The sequence below is a fragment of the Myodes glareolus genome, chromosome 4, assembly GCF_982192425.1.
Source record: "Myodes glareolus chromosome 4, mMyoGla1.1, whole genome shotgun sequence".
NCBI classification, from domain to species: Eukaryota; Metazoa; Chordata; class Mammalia; order Rodentia; family Cricetidae; genus Myodes; species Myodes glareolus.
In genome coordinates this window covers 84,407,496-84,428,671 of record NC_142029.1, presented here as the reverse complement: position 1 = coordinate 84,428,671, position 21,176 = coordinate 84,407,496, and the positions used below count along the sequence as shown (strand labels likewise).

The 21,176-nt window shown below is 40.7% G+C and overlaps 1 protein-coding gene across 4 annotated transcripts in view; it reads left to right on the top strand.

Moving 5' to 3' along the window:
• The window catches only part of Scaper (S-phase cyclin A associated protein in the ER), a 354,060-nt gene that overhangs the window by 309,730 nt on the left and 23,154 nt on the right, over positions 1–21,176 (top strand). For all 4 annotated transcript variants that reach the window (XM_085688786.2, XM_085688784.2, XM_085688782.2 and 1 more), the window contains 2 exons: positions 9,717–9,954; positions 15,784–15,933. In XM_085688786.2, coding sequence (XP_085544912.2) covers positions 9,717–9,954; positions 15,784–15,933 — 388 coding nt within the window. The remainder of the gene's footprint in view (positions 1–9,716; positions 9,955–15,783; positions 15,934–21,176) is intronic.

The window sequence follows — 21,176 nt, the reverse complement described above, 5'->3', positions numbered from 1 at the left end:
CTTGGACTTCCCACAGGGCAGGAGACCCTGACTTCCCTAGGGGACAAAGAGGGAGGAGGAGAGGGAGGGGGGGAGTGGGAGGGCGTTGGGAGGAGGGGCGTAAATGGAAACTTTTTATAATTTAATAAAATTACAAAAAAAAAAACTCAAATGCTGGAGAACAACAAAGGTTTTGAAAGGAGGTAACCTGTATGAATGGCTAACACTCCCCTAGAAGTCAGAACATGGCTAGAGAGACTATCAAGAATTTCTCTTCTTGGTTTGGCCCAGATGCAAATAAATCTATTTTCATCCAAAAAAAAAAAATTCACAGAGATTGGTCTACCTCTGCCTCTCCAATGCCAAGATTAAAAGACATAGCCCACCTCACCCTGACAGTAGGCTGACTCTTCAAGTGTGCCAGACAAGTAGAAGGAAAATGACTGCAGTGTATGGTAAAGCAGACAGAATTGCTGCCTTTAACCTGCCTGACAATCCTATTTCTCCACCTGAGGATGTTCCCTGCCCAAGATTAGGGGACTAACACACACAGGAGTGACCCTCGGACAAGAAGCTAGTGAGTGATACTCCAGCTTTTCTGTCCCTCAGTGGAACGATTCTGAGATATTTTCACCACGGTCTCACAAGGTTCCCAGCAATAGCGTATTCATCCATAATTTCTTGTTCAGCTTTTTCACCTGCCCTACCTTCTCACACACACAAGAATGTATCTATACCCACATCCTTGTTTAAAGATCTGCTTTGGAAACAGCCCAAGCCAAAATACATGGATATTTAAAACTATGTAGTGTTTTGTGTTCGATTTGATGTCCTTGTGACTATGGAGAGTAAGGGGCCATTGATTGAGCTCCTTAAATGTTAGCTCTTTTGAGGCTCAAAGGAAAACAGGGGCCTACTGCCACTGGCTTGTTTGGACAGGATCAAATTTCTATTCCAGAAGGAGCACTCCTAAAAAATGTAGAGATGAATGCTGCCAAAGGATTAGCAAAGAGACTTTATCATGGTTCACATGAATAATATTGCGTGCCTCTAGACTCAATGAAAATAGAGAGGAGCAAATATATTAAGAGGTGGTAGAATAAATAAGATTGCAAAGGGTTAGATGATGTGGGAGATGAGATAAAGAATCTAGCTGAACCCCCAGGCTTCTGACTTGCAATTGTTGAGCAGTAAATGTTACAGTCTCCAAATTAGGGAAGGTTAAGTAGTTTGATAAGTGATTTGCTCTTTCTAAGAGTAAAAATTCTTAATTCCCCCAATATAATTTCTTTTTCCAACTTTAATTGCTTAGCAAATTTCTATTAACAGGCTTTATTGCAAAAGTAGATTATTCTGGAAGTAAAAATAATTCCAGGTGGTTCTGTGATATGATTTACCTAGGAAATTCTAGTAGAGTTTACATAAACTACTATTCTCAAAGTCGGAAAAAATAATCCCTAACTAGTCTTGTCCTTCTTCAGTCTCCCACCATTTCCTGAGAACCACAGCCAGTGCAGGGGGTAGTCTGCCACTCAGATGTGTTCACACTTAATGTTTACACATGTGCTGTTCTCCTGTCTTCATAGACAGATTATTTCTGAAGATGAACCACAGCAGCCCGTCCAGGCATTTTGTTACATACATTAGAATTTCTATGCTACCTTACAACCCTGTCTCAAGAAGTAGGACCTGTGACTTTGCTTTATTGTAATAAATTCACATAATACCTGTTTTGGCTGCAAAAGACTAGCTAGATTGAGAATGTCAAGGAAATCTTGTCCTTAGCCAGAGTAAAAGACAAAGAAGAGCCTCAAGGCCTTTAAGAATAGCCTCTCGGACTGGCAGAGTCTGAGATAATTAAGCAGACTAATTGATAGCACAGGCTTTGAGTAAACATGCTGCAGTCTGCCAACAGCCTGGCCTTTGTAATGGAGATTGAGCAGGTCCACTTTTGGAGTCCTCTCCTATTGTGCCCTTAATCTTCTAATTTTTACCTAGCTGTTCTGAAAGACAGTTAGGGTGTCAGAATTTGTGCTGTTAATCTATGCTTCAGTGTGGGGGAGGAAAGAGTAAGCCCACGGTTTCTATACCAGGCTTGGTTTTGAACAATGAATGTGTATTTACTTAAGTAAAAGTGAAAATGTGATAAAAGAATTGGCTTAGTTTAGGATTACTACAGAATTTTAAATTAAAATTGTTCACAAACTACAGTTCTTACTCACTTAAACAAAACTGAGCCATTTGTAATAGGATTTTCAGAAATGCTTATTTCTGGCCTTTATGGCTATCAGTTTTCCATTCTTGGTCTTGCAGGAAGTAAAAAGAAAAAGATAGTTTTAGGTCTCAGGGTGGCACCCAAATCCATAACCATCTGGGCTCAGCCTCCTTTAAGGTGTGGACTCTTCAGCAGAACAAAGAGTATTTGTAAATGACAGTCAGTCCTGGATCATGCGTACTCTGCAGTGACTTACTGTCTTCATAGCTGTACCTATAGTTATGCAGTAGAGGCAACAGATGAGCAAGAAGCAGCAGATCGATAGTAACAAACAATCATATATATTAATGTTATAACCCTTGCAAAACTTTCACTTCTGAGAGAAGAGAAGTAAGACATGGCTGATAATAATTGGCTAGAGAAGACATCCAAATTTAAAAAATCATTTTATAAAAAGGAATTTTGTTGTTACATGTATATATGTTTTTCATTTTCATATCCAAACTGCACTAACAAAATATGTTGTAGCCAAAGTCTGAAATCCTATGTCATAAAAAGATCAGAATGATTTATAATTTAGTCCATCAATTATGTGGATATAAATGAGTACTTCTGAAGTGTTTAAGGATGCTTCCAAACCATTTGTTCAAACAAAGGTAAACTTTTAATTCTGCCTCCCTACCTATCCATTCATTCATTGAACAAATATTTATGTAGCACTTGCTCCATGCCAGGTTCTATGCTAGACTTGGGGAAAAGCAGAAATGGCTCAGGACTCTTATTCTGTCCTCAAAGACCTGGTAAGTTAGGAGGGAAAAGAAGAAACATATACAAATATCCATGATAAAAGATGATGAGAAAGCAGTTAGAATGTAGTACATACAAGTACTTAGCAGGCTGTCTGGCACATGTAAATGCTTAATAAATGTTGGCCACTATCATCACCATTGTCAGTAGATATCAGAAGATGGAAAGGTCACTCTGAGTTTATAAGGGCTAGATATTTTCTGAATTACCTAAAAATTAGTACGGTACCCAAAAAAAGGTAATAATAAGAGTTGGTAATAAGGTAATAATAACCATATAGAGTTGACGTAAAGATAGACAACAAAATTAACATAACCAAAGACATAAATGCAGAAAAATATGAGTAAAAAATATAGTACTTCAGCTGAACTTTGACATGTTTGGTGGTGATTGTAATGCTTCCCAGATGATGGCAAGGTTAAAGTGTAAAAATATAAATTATTTTCTAGTATGTTGTGGGGACAATAGTGTCACTAATAGCCTTTGAGCAGACACATGACCTGTTAAAAACCAAATTTTAAAGCATTAACAAGTACCATATGAATGATGTATTGGAGAGAAGAAAGTAGGTGTGGCCATTAATAGTATCTAAAGCAAAAGACACCAGGCTGCTGCCTATGGTAGTCCTGCTCATTCCTTGCTAACATACAGAAAGGGCTGGTCCTGCTTTTCTCTTTGAATGGCTGTGACCTCACATTTCCTTGATTTTCTTCTCCCTATTCCAGTTGGCTACTGTGGCAGTATAGCAGATTACCCCCAAAGTCTCACAGAGTTTGTAGGTGAGGAGTTCTCTCAAGGTACGGAGGAGGATGAGTGATCTTTATTGCACAATGCCTAGGCCCTCCGAAGACTTGAAAACTAGAGGCCATCTGAGTTCTTACATGTCTGTCAGAGGAGGCTTCTCTGGGGTAATGAAATTGCATCTTCGAAGGAGTCAGCCATGGAAAGAATCCAAGGGAAGCATATTCTTGTTGAAAAGAATGGTAAGATTTTGCCTGGTTTGCTGTGTTCCAGAAATAAAACTGGTAGGTGCTGAATTAGATGAGGAAGAAAGTGATAGGAGAGGAAGTCAGGCCCAGGAAATGAGGGAAGACTTACATAAGAAATCTGAGTTTTGCCAGGCATGGCGGCGCACACCTTTAGTTCCAGCACTTGGGAGGCAGAGGCAGGTGGATCTCTATGAGTTTGAGGCCAGCCTGGTCTACAGAGCAAGTTCTAGAATAACCAGGGATGCACAGAGGAACCTGACCTAGAAAAACTGAAAAAAGAAAAAGAAAAAACAGGAAACTTGAGTGCTATTCTAAGCTTGATAGGAACCAATTGGAGGTGTTTAAACAGAATGACTTGTAAAGAAAAAAATTCATACTCTATGAAGTATGGATTAAAAAAGCAAGAATGGGAGGCAGAAAGCTCTGTGAGGAATGACTGTAGTTATCATAGAGCCCCCTTAGGACAGTTTTCTTCCCCAGTTACTTATCCTTTACGAAACAAGGCAGAAGTGGCTATGGCAGATCCTCTGTGGCCCAGCTGAAAATCAGAAAGGTCAGACTAGCCAAAACTAGGACCCTTTTCAGTTTTCAGTACAAAAATTGAAACTATGGGGTTGGAGAGATGGCTCAGTGGTTAAGAGCATTGACTGCTCTTCCAGAGGTCCTGAGTTCAATTCCCAGCAACCATATGTGGCTCACAACCACCGGTAATAAGATCTGCTGCCAACTTCTGTCTGCAGGGATACATGCAGGCAGACCATTGTATACATAATAAATAAATAAATCTTTTAAAAAAATTGAAACTATGGAGGTCCAAGTGTCTCAGATGAGAGCCATTGTTGTACCACATCCCTGTTGTGCACTTCCAAGATCTGGGGCTAGTACCAGTCAGTCACTCTGAGCTGCCTTCTCTCCCTGGAAGCATCTCCTTCCCCTTCCAGTCACCTTGTTTTCCCAGGATTGTACTGGGTCTTTTGTTCTTCACTCCTCCACTTCCTGGGCTTAGCCAGAGACCAACCACTATCTGAAGAAGCTCATATCCCCCAGCAAGGACTCTACACCAGAAAGCCCAAAGTTGGCATCTGACACTAAACACAGTGTGTGTATTAAAAAGATGTGAAGATGGTGCACTGTGGGCCTTAGAGAGGTCTGAGTGTGATCTGCAATCTGGGAAAGGTACCCTCTGCCCTGCACCCCTGAGGGAACACAAACTGTGTGGCAATGACTTTAGTACAACCTCCAGGACTAGAAAGTGCTACATTTATGTTGTTTGCTGCCAATAGGTTGTGACAGTTTGTTCTACCAGCAATAGGTAGCTGACAGACCCACCATTACTGGACCGCAGCCTCCTCCAGTATAAGGGCCAGGTCCTCCTTGCCTTTTGGTTCATTGTCTTGGAGCACAGGCACTTTGGCTTTTGAGCAGAGTACCCAAGAGAGCATCATTCCTTTTGTGCTCACACAAACCTGGTAAATATGATGTCACTAGATGAGTGTTGCTTTTCTTGGAATATCCCAGTATCTAAGAGCCAAAAGCTGGAATTCTGCTGAGAAATAATTCACTTCTCCTTGTTCAGTGAAGTTCTCATCCATCACCAGGGCAGGCACAGCCTTAATTCACTCCACACCAACACTGTGCAGACTGTTAAGTGTGGTTTTACGGTTTCAGGACTGAAATTGAAGTTCCACAAGATGCCTCAGAGATTCTAGAAGTAACAGATGAGTGAAGTAAAATCCCAGACGCTATGGGAATAGTCTAGATGGTCCTCAACCCTACAGAAGTGAAGCGTGGATACTGTAAGTCAGGAAGATGAACACAAACTAGGAACAAATGGGAGGGAAGGAGCTAGAGTCTGGAACTGCACCTCCCTACTGCTGGTTTAGGCTAGTTGAGGCTAGTTATGTAATGGATGGCCTATGAGTCATGCCTATGCAAACGATGCTTTTTTGCCTAATTATACACTCCTGTAAAGCAATGTTGGGACTGGCATGGTGGTGCACACCTTTAATCCCAGCAAACAGGAAGCAGAGGCAAGTGGATCTCTGTGAGTTCGAGGCCAGCCTTGTCTACAAAGTAAGTTCCAGAACAACCAGGGCTGTTAAACAGAGAAACCCTGTCTCGGGGAAAAAAAAAAAAATAGTGCTGGATTTCAGGTGCTATATGCTATGTGACAGTAATAATATCCCAGTTATACTTATTCAAATCTAGTTTTAGTGAATTCAAATAAATATTTCTCTAAAATTTCTAGTACTGGAATCCAAATAAAAATATCTTAAAATCTGGTAAAAAAAAAAATTGAAGAGTCTTTACATTTTAAAGTGTGCTATGCAAAACTCCACATCTAATTCTTAATATCTTTCATGAATTTTAAAATTCATGAAAAATTTTAAAATTTTTATTAATTTTTGAAATTTACATACAATGTATTTTATCATATTTACCCCTACTCCTACTCTCAACTCCTCCCCATCCATCCCCACTTTCCTGGCCTCCCGCAACTTTGTGTCCTTTTTTCTCTTAATAACACATTTTAAGAAAAACTTTATAATGCATTCATGATATGCATAAAGCCTTTTACTATAAACATGTGGGATTAAAGAGATTATAACTAAGAGTTAAGACTCAACAGGAGCAGGCATCTGCTGACAGCTAATGATCTGTATTTCAGGCTAAATCAGAAGTAAACATTGGCCCAGAGATGGCTCAGCAGGGAAAGAGCTTGCCCAAGCCTGAGGACCTGAGCCTGATCCCTGGGACTCACATGGTAGAAGAAGAAAATAGACTCCCACAAGCTGCCCTCTGACCTCTACATGTGTGCTATAGTGCACATGCACACATACACACGCAAATAAATAAATTGACTGATTAATTAAAAAAACTAAAGTAAATAAAAGGCCCTCACAGCCTTTTTATACTTCATGAGATCACTTTAAGGGAAATACACTTTTCCTCAAAGCAATATTATATGCATTTTGAACCATTTCCACATCTCGCTCCCTGAATGCTTGTTTTTCCTCAGCCAACACTTTTGTTTCCTTCAGAGAGTATTTCCAAAGACTGTGTTGTTTTATTAGCTGTAAAGTCAGTCCTTTTCCTCATGAAGCTGCAGGAGAAACACTGCTGCTGACCTTCTCTTTAAGCTTTCTGTTTGAGTTTTGATTTTTTGTTTGTTTGGCTGGTTGGCTTTTTGCATTTATTCTTTGGAAGAAAGAATAGAGAATTCATGTCATTTAGTAATTGCTAAGAAAGGTTATGACAATGTTCTTAGCAATAAAGCTGTATTCCTGAATATTTGTGTTATAATATGCTAATAATCTGCTGAAACCAGCAGGCTCAGTAAGGGGAAGTCAGCATTCAGATTCAGTGTCAAACTCTGGTTACCAGCAATAGTGTCGCACTCCTCAGGTTCTTAAACCAATTAAGAATTAGTGGTACACACTTGGCAAAAAGAAGCAGGCAGATCTCTGACTTCCAGGACAGCCTGGTCTGCAGAGGGAGTTCCAGGACAGCCAGGGCTGCACAGAGAAACCCTGTCTCAAACAAACAAATGACGACAACAACAACAAAAGAATTAGTTTTGGGGAGAACTGCTTTCTGATTTAGCCTGTTTGAACAGGCAGTTAACTAATTCCTGCAAGAGTCTTTTCAGACCCTATATAATAACTACAAATAAATTAATCTCTTCTCGTGTCTGAAATTAGGGTCTGACTCCTAGTTCTTTTGACTTTAATGGCAGGAAGCTAGCACCAATTGATACTCAACTAAAAAGTTTGTAAAAAGTATTCCAAATGTGCCTATAATCAAAGTCCTTTTTAAAACTTTAATCTTTCTATAGTAACATACTATAAAAAGACCTCCTTATGATGTCACAAAGGTGTATTATATCTAACAATATTCAGTGAATTGCAAATTCTCACTAAAGAAAAGGCAGAGAGAAAATAAGAGATCATTTCCTGTTCTGTGTGAATGTGAATATTTTGGTCCTTGGGCAGAGCACAGGTAATAAGGCCTGTGTCATTCCCTTGCCTCTGCTACTTAAGAAGCTCATATGATCTGCTTTAGGTTGTAGCTGTCACATAGTGCACACCATGCATGAGAATAGTGCCAATCCCAGCAACTGAGAGGATCCTACTATGTGCATAAGGTGTTCCATGAGAAGAACACAAGGATTTGTCATGTTCTGTGGTTGTGTTCTGAGCAATATCAGAAACAGAATATATCTGAGACATAAATGCTGACTAAGGTTATCAATAAAACTACTTCGATGCAACTACCAAATTAAAATGAATAAAACAATCCCTTTAGACACGATACTAGAAACTCACTAGCCAGCCCTCTGAGTTCTTTAGTAATTTCTTCTGAATGTTTCAAGCAAGATTATGGGATAAGCATAGATCTTAGTGCTTCTCTCCCTCTTGCATTCCTGCTTGAAGGATTGACAAATGATAGAGGAAAACCTGTTAATGTTCTGAGCTTGGGAAAGGTGTCATTGCATGGTCACAGAGTAGTGTGGGCTCTTCTGATGAGGGCTGCACAGATGGAAGAGTATTAGGAAAGACACTGAGCAGCATCTTAAAACTTCCCAGAGAAAAAGCCAGGTCCCATGAAAAAGTGGTAACTAACCTACTTGGAACAGCACCAAGGAACATTAGGGTTTGTCCCTGCTATAGTTAGAGCCCCTGCCTGTCACACCTTAAAACTTGCATCTTCTTGGATCCAGTAAAAGGAAAAGGGAGAATTCTTTCCATGTATAGTGACAAAAGTGTTCCTCTGCAGCCTTCTGGCTCTGAGTGTGGCATGTGCTGAACAGCTAGGGAAATAAAACGTAGAGCTTAAGCTTCAACCTAGGCACCCTTGTGCCAGAGTAAACAAGGAAGGGCTCCATCACGTACTCTAGCAATGAGGTAAGGAGGGTTGTTTCCTCAGAGGGTAGTCTGTTGTTTGTAGCTGACACTGGGGACAGGGAGGTGAATGAATAGTTGGCAGCTGTATATGCTTTGACTACATGCTTTGTATGCCTTATTTCAAGAGTGAGATAGGTTTAGCAAAACCTTGCTGTCTCACTGTTGATTTTAAGAATTCATTTACCACTTAATTGCCTTTTCTGTCTCATCAGTAAAGCTACATACCTCAGCGACTAAGCTGAGTCTACAATAATCTATGTAGACCTAATCTTAGGGTTTAGGAAACTATGGTCTACACAACCTATCCTGCTAATATATTTTTTATTCTGGCACAAGGCCTACAAAGCAGTTGAAACATCTCCCTTTGGTATATGGACTTACTTCAGGTTTTTGAGGACCTATGCTTCCCTGGTAACTGCTTCCCCTGAAAAGATCCCCTTTGTAGATCCAGAAAGGGAAACTATGGATCTCTGAGTCCATAAAACTCTCACAGGCTCTTAACAGTTTGCCCAGATGTAGGCACTAGAGATAGTGGGGGTATCCTAGGCTGCCAAGTACAGGAAGGGCAGTGGCGGTCTCAGCACCAACTGCATGGTGCTCAGTTACCACAGAGGAGCAGACTGCTCCCCCAGGGATAAGAAAGGAAAGCCACATACACTAAGTGGGGAAGGCTACATTTGTTTCTAGAGGTTTCTTGTTACCTCAGTACACAACTCAGATGGTTTGCTTTTTAATGGTCTGCTTGTTGTGTTTCATTTAACCTATAAAAATGCTAACATCCTTTAACTAGATTTTTCTCAGAGTTGTGTGTTTCTTTGTCAGGTCCTTCAGCATATTTGACAATAATCACCCGGATCCCACAGGGCTGACAGCTGCTCTTCAGGCCACAGACTTGGCTGGAGTTCTACATATGCTCTACTGTATCCTCTTCCATGGCACCATCTCAGACCCCAGCTCTACCAGTCCCAAGGAGAGTTACACCCAGAACACCATCCAAGTAGCCATTCAGAGTTTGCGTTTCTTCAACAGTTTCGCAGTTCTTGATCTGCCTGCTTTTCAGGTACTAAACCTTGATTCAGGTTGTGTTAACCAACAAAATGTTACTATGTGTGTGTCCTTGCATGTGCATATGAAGGCTAGAGGTGGAGCTGGATATCCTCCTCTCTCACTGGCTGTCTTATTTATTTATTCATTCATTTTAGAAAGGGTCTCACTATGTAGTCCTGGCTGGGACTCCTACGTAGAACAGTTGGCCTTGAATTTGCAGAATCTACCTGCCTTCAGAGGGCTGGGATTAAAGATGTGTGCCACCATGCCTGACTCTACCTTTTTTAGAGACAGGGTCTCTCACTGAACTTGAAGCTCACCATTTATGATAGACTTGCTGGCCAGCAAACCCCCAGGATCTTCCTGTCTCCCTGTACCGAGCACTAGAGTATAGACACTCGTTGGCATGCCAGGATTTTTACGTGGGTGTTGGAAGTCTGAGCTTAGACCTCATACCTGCACAACAAGCACTCTGCCCACTGAGCCATCTCCCCAGTCCCCCAAAGTTAATCTTTTTAGTAACCATTTTTAAGGTTTGCTTATTTTCATTTATATGTTTTCCTTATGTGTGTGTGTCTGTGTACCACATATATGCCTAATACCAGCAGAAGCCAGAAGAGGGCATCAGATCCCCTCTGGAATTAGAGTTATAGACAGTCGCAAGCCATCATGTGGGTGCTAGGAATTGAACCTGGGTTCTCTAGAAAAACAACTACTGTTCCCAACTGCTGAGCCATCTTTCCAGTCTCCAAAAAGTTAATCTTTTAATGTATATATAATGGGAGGTTCTTCTCTGGGTTCTGAGCTCCCAGATTACAGTAAATAGAATTATAAAGCATATGTATCATTCATTAAGCTACTGATTTTGGTACCATGCTAAATGTTCCACATGTGCTTTCTTATTTATTCTCACAGATACTATGTAAAATGTTATTGTACCCATTTTACAGATGGCGAAACTGATAAATAATTTACCTAAATTCTATTTAACTGAAATAAGATTAGTTACCCATGACTCTCCACTCTTTAAGTCTAGCCTATGCCATGCTGCCACTTAAAAAACTTCCATCCTGCATTCTTTAGATAAAGGTATTATCATCCTGTCAACTTTTAAATGTTAAGGAAACTAATGGCTTCTTATAGAATAGAAACAAAATTGATTATTTTGATTGATATAACTCTCTGGATGATTTAAGTGATTTGTGTCCAAAGTAAAGGTCATTTATACATAACTGTACAAAGTGCTATAAATTTTTATAGCTAAAGAAAGAAAAATGGCTTTTGCTATAATACCATGCTGTCAGCTTAAAAACAGACTTTTTTCAAGTAGGAAATTTAATTTTCAAAAACACTGAACCTGTGCAACAGAGCAAGCCCCAAGGAATAGACTTTCCCTGTCCGTTTATTAACTGCCAAGTGATTTCATTAAAAAAGGAACAAACTTGGCAGGTGATGAACCCATAATCTAGATGAATTACTTGTTGAGAGGGGAAGGGCTATAGCGATGCACACTGAAGACAGTGTGCTCTGCTGCCCTGAGCGGGAAGAAACACTTCTGCTGTGTGACTGGTGACATGTGTTCAGTTCACTCATATCCTCTAGGATTCTGTTAAGAAAGGAAATTAGTGAGTTGTATCGTTGGAGCCTGTACTTCGTAGTTCCTTTATCCATCACAAGGACAGAAGACCGTCCTATAGGATCAGTGTGTTCTGCTTCCAAAGCCGCTGAAGTAGCCTTTGCTGTTAGCTGCAGTCTTCAGGGTGATAGTAGTTTACAGCACGCCTGCATGAGAGGATCTGCTCCAGACAGACTCTACTGCAGGAGATTGCTACTTCTGGTTGCATATGGCATTTTTTTTAATCAGAGGACTTCAGAATACAGAATCCAATAGTAGTCCCATCAGTTAGATCCAAATAAAATTATTTCCTTGATACCATAAATTATGAAAAAGTGTATACCTAATCCAGTTGTTTTTATGTATTTAGAAAAAAACCACTTGAACTTAATGGAGTAAACAATAGCAATGTGATCAGTTTTATTATAATCTCAGATTCTGTGAGTATATAATTCATATAGGGAATTCTGTAGCTCATGAGGGTGACTTGACTCTACTCCATGATGATAAAGCTTCAACCAAGAGAATCACAATGCTAAAGGAGGAAAAGGGAGGAAGGGAGCCGGACAGCAGTGGCACAGGCCTTTAATCCCAGCACTTACGAGGCAGAGGCAGGTGGATCTCTGTGAGTTCAAGGTCAACCTGGTCTACAGAGTGAGTTCCAGGACAGGATTCAAAGTGAAAAAGAAAAAGGAGGATGAAAGCAAGGGTAAACATGTCTCATGGAACTAGGAACTGAAATTATCTAGAGAATCCTTTGTGCATGGTTGGTGTTTGGGGCACCTCAAAGGCACCACTTGAGTACTAGCCAGCTGATAGTCCTATATACATCTTATATATATACCCCTGTACAGCTTATCTATATGATAGAGACTTCTCAAAAGATTATGATAGCAGAATCCTGAGGGGAATGTCCTAAGAGGAAGTTTCTGAAAAGCAAGTGTTCCAAAAGAACCAGACAGCATGACTTTTCATGACCTATTTTGAGAGGTCATATAGCTATATATCAGGCACACTCTGCTTAGTCCTTAGAAACTGGGGCAAGAGGACTCCTACAATTTGAGGACAGTTTGTACTGCATTACTAGGCCCTGTCTCAGAAACAATGTTAAGGGGACTGAAAGATGTGCAGCAGTCCTACACTCCTACAGAGAACTCTGGCTCAGCTCTCAGCACCCACTTGAAGCTGAAAAACATCTGCAAGGTCAGTTTCAGGTGATCACATGATCCCTTCTGGCTTCTGCAGGCGCCAAGCATGTGTGTGGTATACATATATATATGCATTGCAAGCACTCATGCATACACATAAATAATATATATTTTAAAGATAATAACAACAATAATTTTTAAAGCCTATCATGTTCTGTGCTTATAGAATGTGGAGAGGGTGGGAGGGAGGGAGGAAGGAAGGAAGGGAAAGGAAAGGAAGGAAGGATGGAAAGAGGAGGATGAAGACAGGAATTCAAGACCTTAGCTACATAGTGAGCAAAAGGCCAGCCCAGGCTACAGGAGACCTTGTCTTAGAAAAACAACAACAATAACAACAAAATTTCTCTATATAAAATTTGTGTGTGTGTGTGTGTGTGTGTGTGTGTGTGTGTAGTGTAGTGTAGTGTGTGTAGTGTAGTGTGTAGTGTGTACTACTGGTTGGATCACTCATAAACCTCCCAGACTGAAAGAGAGACATAGGTCTCACCTTTAGTAAGAGAATGGTGAAATATTTGAGGGCATTTATGAACCACACCACTGTTTAGCAAGCTAGATGGCTCATCTGTCCACACAGACACCACTGATGGTCACATCACACCTCCAGCTATCACAGGAATTTAGAGTGCCAAAGACTCTCAATGCTCATCAAGCTCCTGTGCCCGGAGTCAGACTGACCCTGCTAAGCAATCCCACCACCACAGATTGTATGGCCTTGGACAAGCCATCTGAATATTTAAGATGCAGTACCCTCGTCTAAAGCATATTAGAACCATCCACCGTACAAAAACATAAGATTAAACAAGATTGCACAATGTCATTGTGCTAGCCAGCAAGTGCTGGGCCCCAGATGCATGAACTGACACCCTCTGGTCTCTGTGTCTGGGCCTTCCCTGGTCAATCCACTTGCTGGGCATTTCTGTGGATGCTGTTCCTGAGTTCCTTACTGTGTGGCTTATAAAGATAAAGCATTTACTCATCCTCCTGGGAGACATTGGATCAGAAAGTGCCGAATGTAGCGTTCGTACTTCTCTACATTGCTTCAGAGCCACACATCTATGTGCTTGTTGTCTGTCATAACAACAAAAGGGTTGTCCATTAGAACATTTTCATCATATACCAATAAGGCTGTTAAAATACTTCCTCCCTCAGCCAAGAGCGGGAGTCCACTCTGAAATCATACTGGCACAGATGGCCTAGAGGTCACTGATACTGTACATTGCATTTGCAGTGACAGTTTTAACAATTGAAGGTGGTCTCAAGAAACAAATCAGTGTACTGACTTGGCAATTAATTCTGGCTAGAAAGGAAATATAGTTTCCTTGAAAAATTGGTTTGATTTTTATATTCAAACATACATGCCCTTTGACCTGCTCTTATCAGGGAAGGTTAAACAGAGGGCACTAGGTCACAGCATGCTGGACGCAACTAATTAAATAAGGGCTGAACTGAGAAAGTGTCAGGACTTGATTTAAAGGAGCAAAGCCCTCCTAAAGTGTCTTTGGGGCTTGAAAAATATTTGGGGTGGGGGTTGTCTTGGGGCAGTAGAACTGTGACGGAAGACACTCTTGCAGCCTGCAGTCATTGTGTCACAGCAGTGCACCTGAAGGGCTGTGTGTCACCCCATTTAGGCAGTGGGTTTGCTGAAATTTCCAAGCTACAGCCATCAAACCCAACAAGCCCTCAGACAGAGATGAGTTTTAAACCCGTGGCTTTCCCAGAGCCGGCAGCAGTGCTCGCTCCAGTGTGGGCTGCAGTGCGCTCTGCAGCTTCGCCTCTCCCCTTTGCCCTCCTGTCGCTCTGTCTGCTTGACATGTTTATTAAATAGAAGCTTCAAGCTGCACAGGCAGACTCAGACTCTCCTCCGGAGTCACCCACCACTGACAGCCCATAGGCTGTCTGGAGAAAAGATCCCAGAAGCCTCATAGCTGAAGAGCTCCTAAGTTAGGGGGGGGAGATTTTTTTTGTTTTGGTTTGGTTTTTCACATTCTTTTGGTAGCCTTTGTTTTAGAGCACTATTTATTTGAATAACAGTTCTTATTTAGATTTATTTTCTATTTGAACATAAGTAAATAACTAGAAATAGGTATTTATCTCTATATACGAAGGTGGAGAACATAGCCCAGTGGTCAGTGTCTTCTTAACATGTGCGAGGCCCTGGGTACAATCCCCAGAGCCTACAAAAACACTAAATGTCTTTGCTATGTACAAGAAAATACTTCCCTTCAGAAAAAGTGTTAGGAATTAGCTTACATGGTACATTCACAGATAAATTTTAGAATTTATACACTTCTACATATTTTCTACAATAAGAATTTTTGACAAATGAGAAAATGTAAGTTATTAAGCATGTATTAAATAACTATTTTTGGTAGACAGTGTCTTGATCCTATTTTCTGTCCTTCAGGTTAAACATTACATTTATTTTGACCATTTACTAGATTAAGAACACCTGAACACCCATAGTACCGTAGAAATATATCAGGTTCATGATATTTTTGTCTTATATTACTTCATTTGGGTATTTTGTCTTATTTGTCTTTTACTTGTATATTTTGGTTTCCTTTGGGGGCTACTGTATGTGTTTCTCGTTTGTTTTTGGTTTTGTTTTTTTAAGAAAAAACAGAGTGTAGAGGTGGGTCTGAAGATTCTGGGAGAGTTTGGAAAGGGAAAAACATTATAGTGTATGAAAAAAATTCCAATTAAAAAATAATATAGAAACTTTAAAAATAAAATAAAAAGATAAAGTTCCAGGTTCAAGCAAACTTCCTTACATTTGACACCTAGGCTATGTGAAAGTTAAGAATGTCTATAACTTGTACCATTAGATCCTTTCTCCACTTTTCTAGGAACAGGAACTCTGATGTTAAATACATGGTATAAATGTTTAAAACAAGACAAGAAAGAGATATCATGCTTCTCTAGCTGCATAGCAGAGAGTATACAGAGCCTTGTCTTGCTATATGATGTGCAGCCGTGGCTCTTTCTGGGCTGGGAGTTCTAACTGTTCCTTGTCTGTCAGTCTATTGTAGGGGCAGAGGGCTTGTCCCTTGCATTCCGTCACATGGCTAGCTCCTTGCTGGGCCACTGCAACCAAGTCTCCTGTGAAAGCCTCCTTCATGAGGTCATCATCTGTGTGGGCTACTTCACTGTCAACCACCCAGATAACCAGGTAAGAGGTTCTGGAAGTTACTTTTGATTACTCCCAGCAATGAGAGTGTGAGGTATTGAAGTGAGAAAAGGCAGGCTGGCCTGCTGGAACCCATCTGTCCTTTGTGAAGGCCCTTAACCAGGATCCCAGGATATGTTGATGGCCTTATCTCTCTGAAGATATTTGATCTGCACCAGATAGCCCAAGGGCCCCCTCTTAGAGCTATAAAGGTAAAATCTTTTCTACAGAAGCTTCCATTCCCTCCTATACAGTCAGCTTCCACTCCCACACTGCATGAACTCTGATGCCCTCACTGTGAGAAGGAAGAGTCTACATCTCTTGGCTCAGGTCACTTAGTAAGACATATAAAGCTGTCCTTGACCTTCCTCTGCCTGGGTGTTCAGAGGTTTCCAGATGTTTGGGGCAGAACCTGAGAGTGCAAGGTTCTCTGCTTGAGTGACAGACATAGTTTTGCTCCTGGATGCTTTATTTGGTTTCTGAGTAAAGGTTCTGCTATGAATGCATTCTCCTACTTTATGAATGTGGAATTTTGTTTGTTACGAATTGGAAGATGATAATAAATTACCTTCTTCTTCCCACTTTATTTTTAAATAAATTATGGCACAGATAACATATCAAACTAGTTCTTAACCACCTAATTTATATAGTTTTATCTAGACAGAAATATGATTGTATAGATTATAACCGAGAAAAGGGTTCTAACAACCCACTAGCTTTTACTCTAAACTTGCTGGGTTTTATTTTAATCAAATCTCAAATAAATGTGCCTATTAGATATCCCAGCCTAGAGCACACTAGAGGAAGGCAAGAGAAGAGATAGGTATGCTGTCAGAGCCACATACAAGACAAGAAGCTGTGCACTGAGAGCTGCCACTTCATGTCCAGTGAAGAGGAAAGGACAGAGAGAACAGGACAGGCTCAGAAGGCCACAGTCACAGCCTCATAGGTTCACAGGAGCATTTGGCGCTTAGTAAGCATGGGGACCTTTGGTGCATTCTCTGTAAGAATGGCAAGAAATGGACAGTCTATTTTAGAAAAACATTCTTGTGGTTAAAATATGGAAGATTTAGGAATAGTAATACATACAAAATTTTTAAAAAATTTCCTTTGCCCAGAGTCTGTTGCCAGGAGGCAGTTACTGTCACATCCCCACACAGAAATACCCAGGAAGCTCCTTCCCTTGCAAACAGCCAGGGTTTTATCCTTTCTAAGGGTCTGGCCCAGTAGGTTGACAAAACTTTTAAAAACTACTGAGGAAAAGATAAATGAGGGGCTGTTCTATGTAGATTTCTTCCCTGTGTGTCTCAGTCTACTAAATGATTTTTGTATCACTCTAACATTTCTTCTAGTGTTTATGACCACAAAAAGTCCTTATTTGTTATGAAAAAGACACGGAAAATATAGAGAATAAAATGGAATCCCTGGTGTTTCTGATTCCAACATCTTTGATGCCACCAGCAGGCTTCATTGCACATGTGAAGGAACGTCCTGCTTCCTGTGTACTTCATATTATACCAGAATATCATTTTTAATGACTTTACCTTGTGTGACACTCATAGTTTACCTAACAATTTCCTGTTTTATACATAAGTGGTTTGTGCTATATATCATGACACTCTGCTGCACTTGTAAAGAGCTGCAGTTTGTGAGTGTGCTGTTTGACCATGTGCAGTGCACATCAAAAGGTTCCATTCTTTCAGCACATTTCATGCTGCTGTGCTTTGAAACTTTTTGTACAAACCAGCTCCATTATGAGAAGTTTATGGAATGCAGAATTCTGTGCATTTCTGAGTTTTTCTACAGATGCTAGATCACACAGTAGTTCTCTCCTTTTAGATAGGCACACACTTTGGTATCTCTGGTCTCACCAGAGAGATCAGATACAGAGGCACATATATTTGAAGAGATAAGGAAAAAGGCAGCTGAAGCAGATAGAGAGAGCATTAAGGTAGGAGTGGAAGAGAAGGGAGACTTAGGAGGGGGAAGACATAGAGGAGCAGAAGGCTTCAGCAGTAGCCATTGCCCCAGCAGGCTACTTCTTCTAGAAGAAGAAAAAGATGCAGTAAGATTTGGAGGTCAATGTTGAGAGATGAGCTCACTCAGAGGATGAAATTAGAAAAGTGAAAGAAAACAGACCTTGTGCTCCGGTACCTTGTGCTCTGGCATCTTGCCTCCCACGAGGGCAAGGGGCTGAACTGATCCTTTGCTTCTGCTCTGGAGAAGTGAAGTCAGGTCTGCCTGAGACAGTTGCTGAAATGCAGAAGTTTACGAGGAGAAAACAATGTGTTAAAATACAAAACACTGGAAATTGATAGCAAAGGTAGTAATTATGAAAAGCAAAGATTTGTAGCAAAGCAGTTTGTAAGCATCACCCCTGACCTGTAGACCTTGGCGCTGTTATACCCATGTGTTCAGCCCTGCAGTGCTGTCATCATCCACAGTTAAGTCCTACTTCAAGTAGGTGGGTAGAGGGTGGGGTCTAAGAGGTACATTAAGCCTCCTGAAACAAAGAACAGTGCCAGGAAGCTTAAAAAGTCAGGTGTGACTGGGCATGATGGTACATGCCTGTAATCCCAGAACTCAGGAGGCAGAGGCAGGCAGATCTCTGTGAGTTCAAGGTCTGGTCTACAGAGTGAGTTCCAGCACAGACTCCAAAGCTACACAGAGAAACCCTGTCTCAAAAAAAGGAAAAAAAAAGTCTGAGACTAAAACCATAGACGACCAGCATTCTGGTTTTAGGAGGACTCTCCACCCTTTTGTGGTTTTTAGATCCTCCTTACTCTCCTCCAGACCCTGCCAACATCAGACAGCCTAATAAGCTGCCTGCCCCCTAGACACAGCAGACTTCTCATGTTGAAAAGGGAGCCGGGGGGGGGGGGCAAGGCAATGGGCTGCGGCCCTGCTGGGATCCTAGCTCCCCAGCTAGTTTGCACCTGAAATAATTACACGGAAACTGTATTCATTTAAACGCTGCCTGGTCCATTATTTCCAGCCTCTTATTGGCTAACTCTCACATCTTGACTAACTCATTTCTAATAATCTATATGCCACCACGAGGTCGTGGCTTACCATCTGGGGAAGGGGAATCATGGCGTCTCCTGACTCTGCTTTCTTTCTCCCAGCATTCTGTTCTGTCTACTTTGCCTATCTAAGTCTGTTGTCTTATCAAAAGACCAAGGCAGTTTCTTTATTAACCAATGAGAGTAACACATAGACAGATGACCCTCCTACATCATTCTCACGGGTAACTTATTAGGGTTTGCTCTGCCATGCCATCACCAGCCACAGTTGTTTTATCTGCTGGGTCTCCTAGCTCAAGTGGGAATCTCTGAGCCATGCTCTGTGGGCTAGTCTGCATAAGGAGGACGGCATAAGGCAGACAGCCACAAGTCACTGAGGTGGCAACGACTTGCATCCAGTGAAGTCAGACGTTTTCTACCAATAAAAAGGTATTTGCTTTCCTTTAAAATGGAACTTTTTTTGGCAGAGAGGGGTTCAAGACAGGGTTTCTCTGTATAGATTTGGAGCCTGTCCTGGAACTCACTCTGTAGACCAGGCTAGCCTCAAACTCACAGAGATCCACCTGCCTCTATCCCTTGAGTGCTGGGATTAAAGACGTACACCACCACCGCCTGGCTAAAATGGAACTTTTTGATTTCCTTTCTATCCACCACAAACCCTGCAGTTTGCTAAGTGAACATTTGCTCAGGAGGTATGGTAAGAGCAGTTATAAGCTCTTAACCCCCATGTCCATTTTTGTGGAGCTTTTATCCTAGAAGGTCATCTGGGTAGCCTCACCTCATAGGCAGCAGCCCAGTGGTACCCCTTCCCAGCCACCCCTGTTCTCAGGGCAAACAATACAGCCTTGCACAAGCTTCTCTAAATCAGGGGATTGATTATGTGGAGAAAAGATAACCCTCAGCTCAGGTAGGTCTCATGTTAATCTGCAGGCATATTTTTCAAGAGAGGATTCTTCCTTTCCTACTGGGGAAGCAGCATGTTTATCTAAAAGGTAGGAGTGGGTCCTGAATCTTGCTGCAGCCTAAATCTGTTTAATTAGGTAACTGCTTTGCATAAAGGATTGACTTTTTTTTTATTTGCCACCACTTAGTCAATTAACTAAAAGGGCTGATCCCCATGATACCACAGATCAGGAGAGCAAGCCAGATAATAAAAGTAATGCCCTGTGTGTGATTGAACCATCATCTGTTTCCTATAGGTTTGCAGTGTCTAGTTAAAATGATGTTTTAATCAAAAGCTTCCTTGTAATTTACAGCATTTTCATGACTTTCTAAATTCTTTTCCATTTAATTATTATAATGAACATAATTAATATGTGCTGTCAGCTCTTCACTTTATTTACATTGTATTGGATAATTAAATTTGGTCTGATAATTAAATTAACTCAAATGAAAGATTGTATGACTGCCTGAATATTACTATCCTGGGAATAAGCACCTTTGCATATTCATTTAGATTAGTGTCTGCCTTTGTCATTTGGAAAGGCCTGATAGCTTCCAGGTATCCCAGCTACAGTCTTATGATAATTGAAAGGAAGGATAGCTTTGGCCTCTCTGCAGTATCAGGAAGTAGATAGATCAGAGTTTTATACTTTCTCAACTCACAATACCTTTTTGTCCAAGAAATTGTTTCATGACCCTGAGTGCATAGGTATACAAAATAGGTATAGAAATACAATATTTACTGATAATAAGTTGTAAGGAAATTTATTTAAAACAATCCTTAGTATACATGTAAGCATACTATTTACTAGGAACTAGAGCAGATGTGCATTCTAGTTAGACAGATTATTTTTACATAAATAATTAAATATTGGCTGAATATTTGATACAGTAGATCATAAAGCATCTTCAGTGGTTTTCAGAGTTGATTGCTATTTATAATCATCAATATTAAGACCATCACACACACACACACACACACACACACATATAATGCAAAATGGCAAAAATCCATTTAGCAGGAAGGGTAGCCTTTCACAGGGAAGAGCACACAAACTGTTTGTTCAGTACTGAAAGGTCAACCCTCAAAACGTATATACAATTAACATTACTCATCAGGTTGTATTTAGGAATATATGCATATGAAAATACATATGTGCATGCAATGACAATTAGTGAAAAAAAGAAGCCACTGATTTGAAGGAAAGCAGAAAGGGCTATATAGAACGGTTTGAAGGGAGGAAAGAAAAGGAAGAAATGTAATTAGATATAATCTCAAAA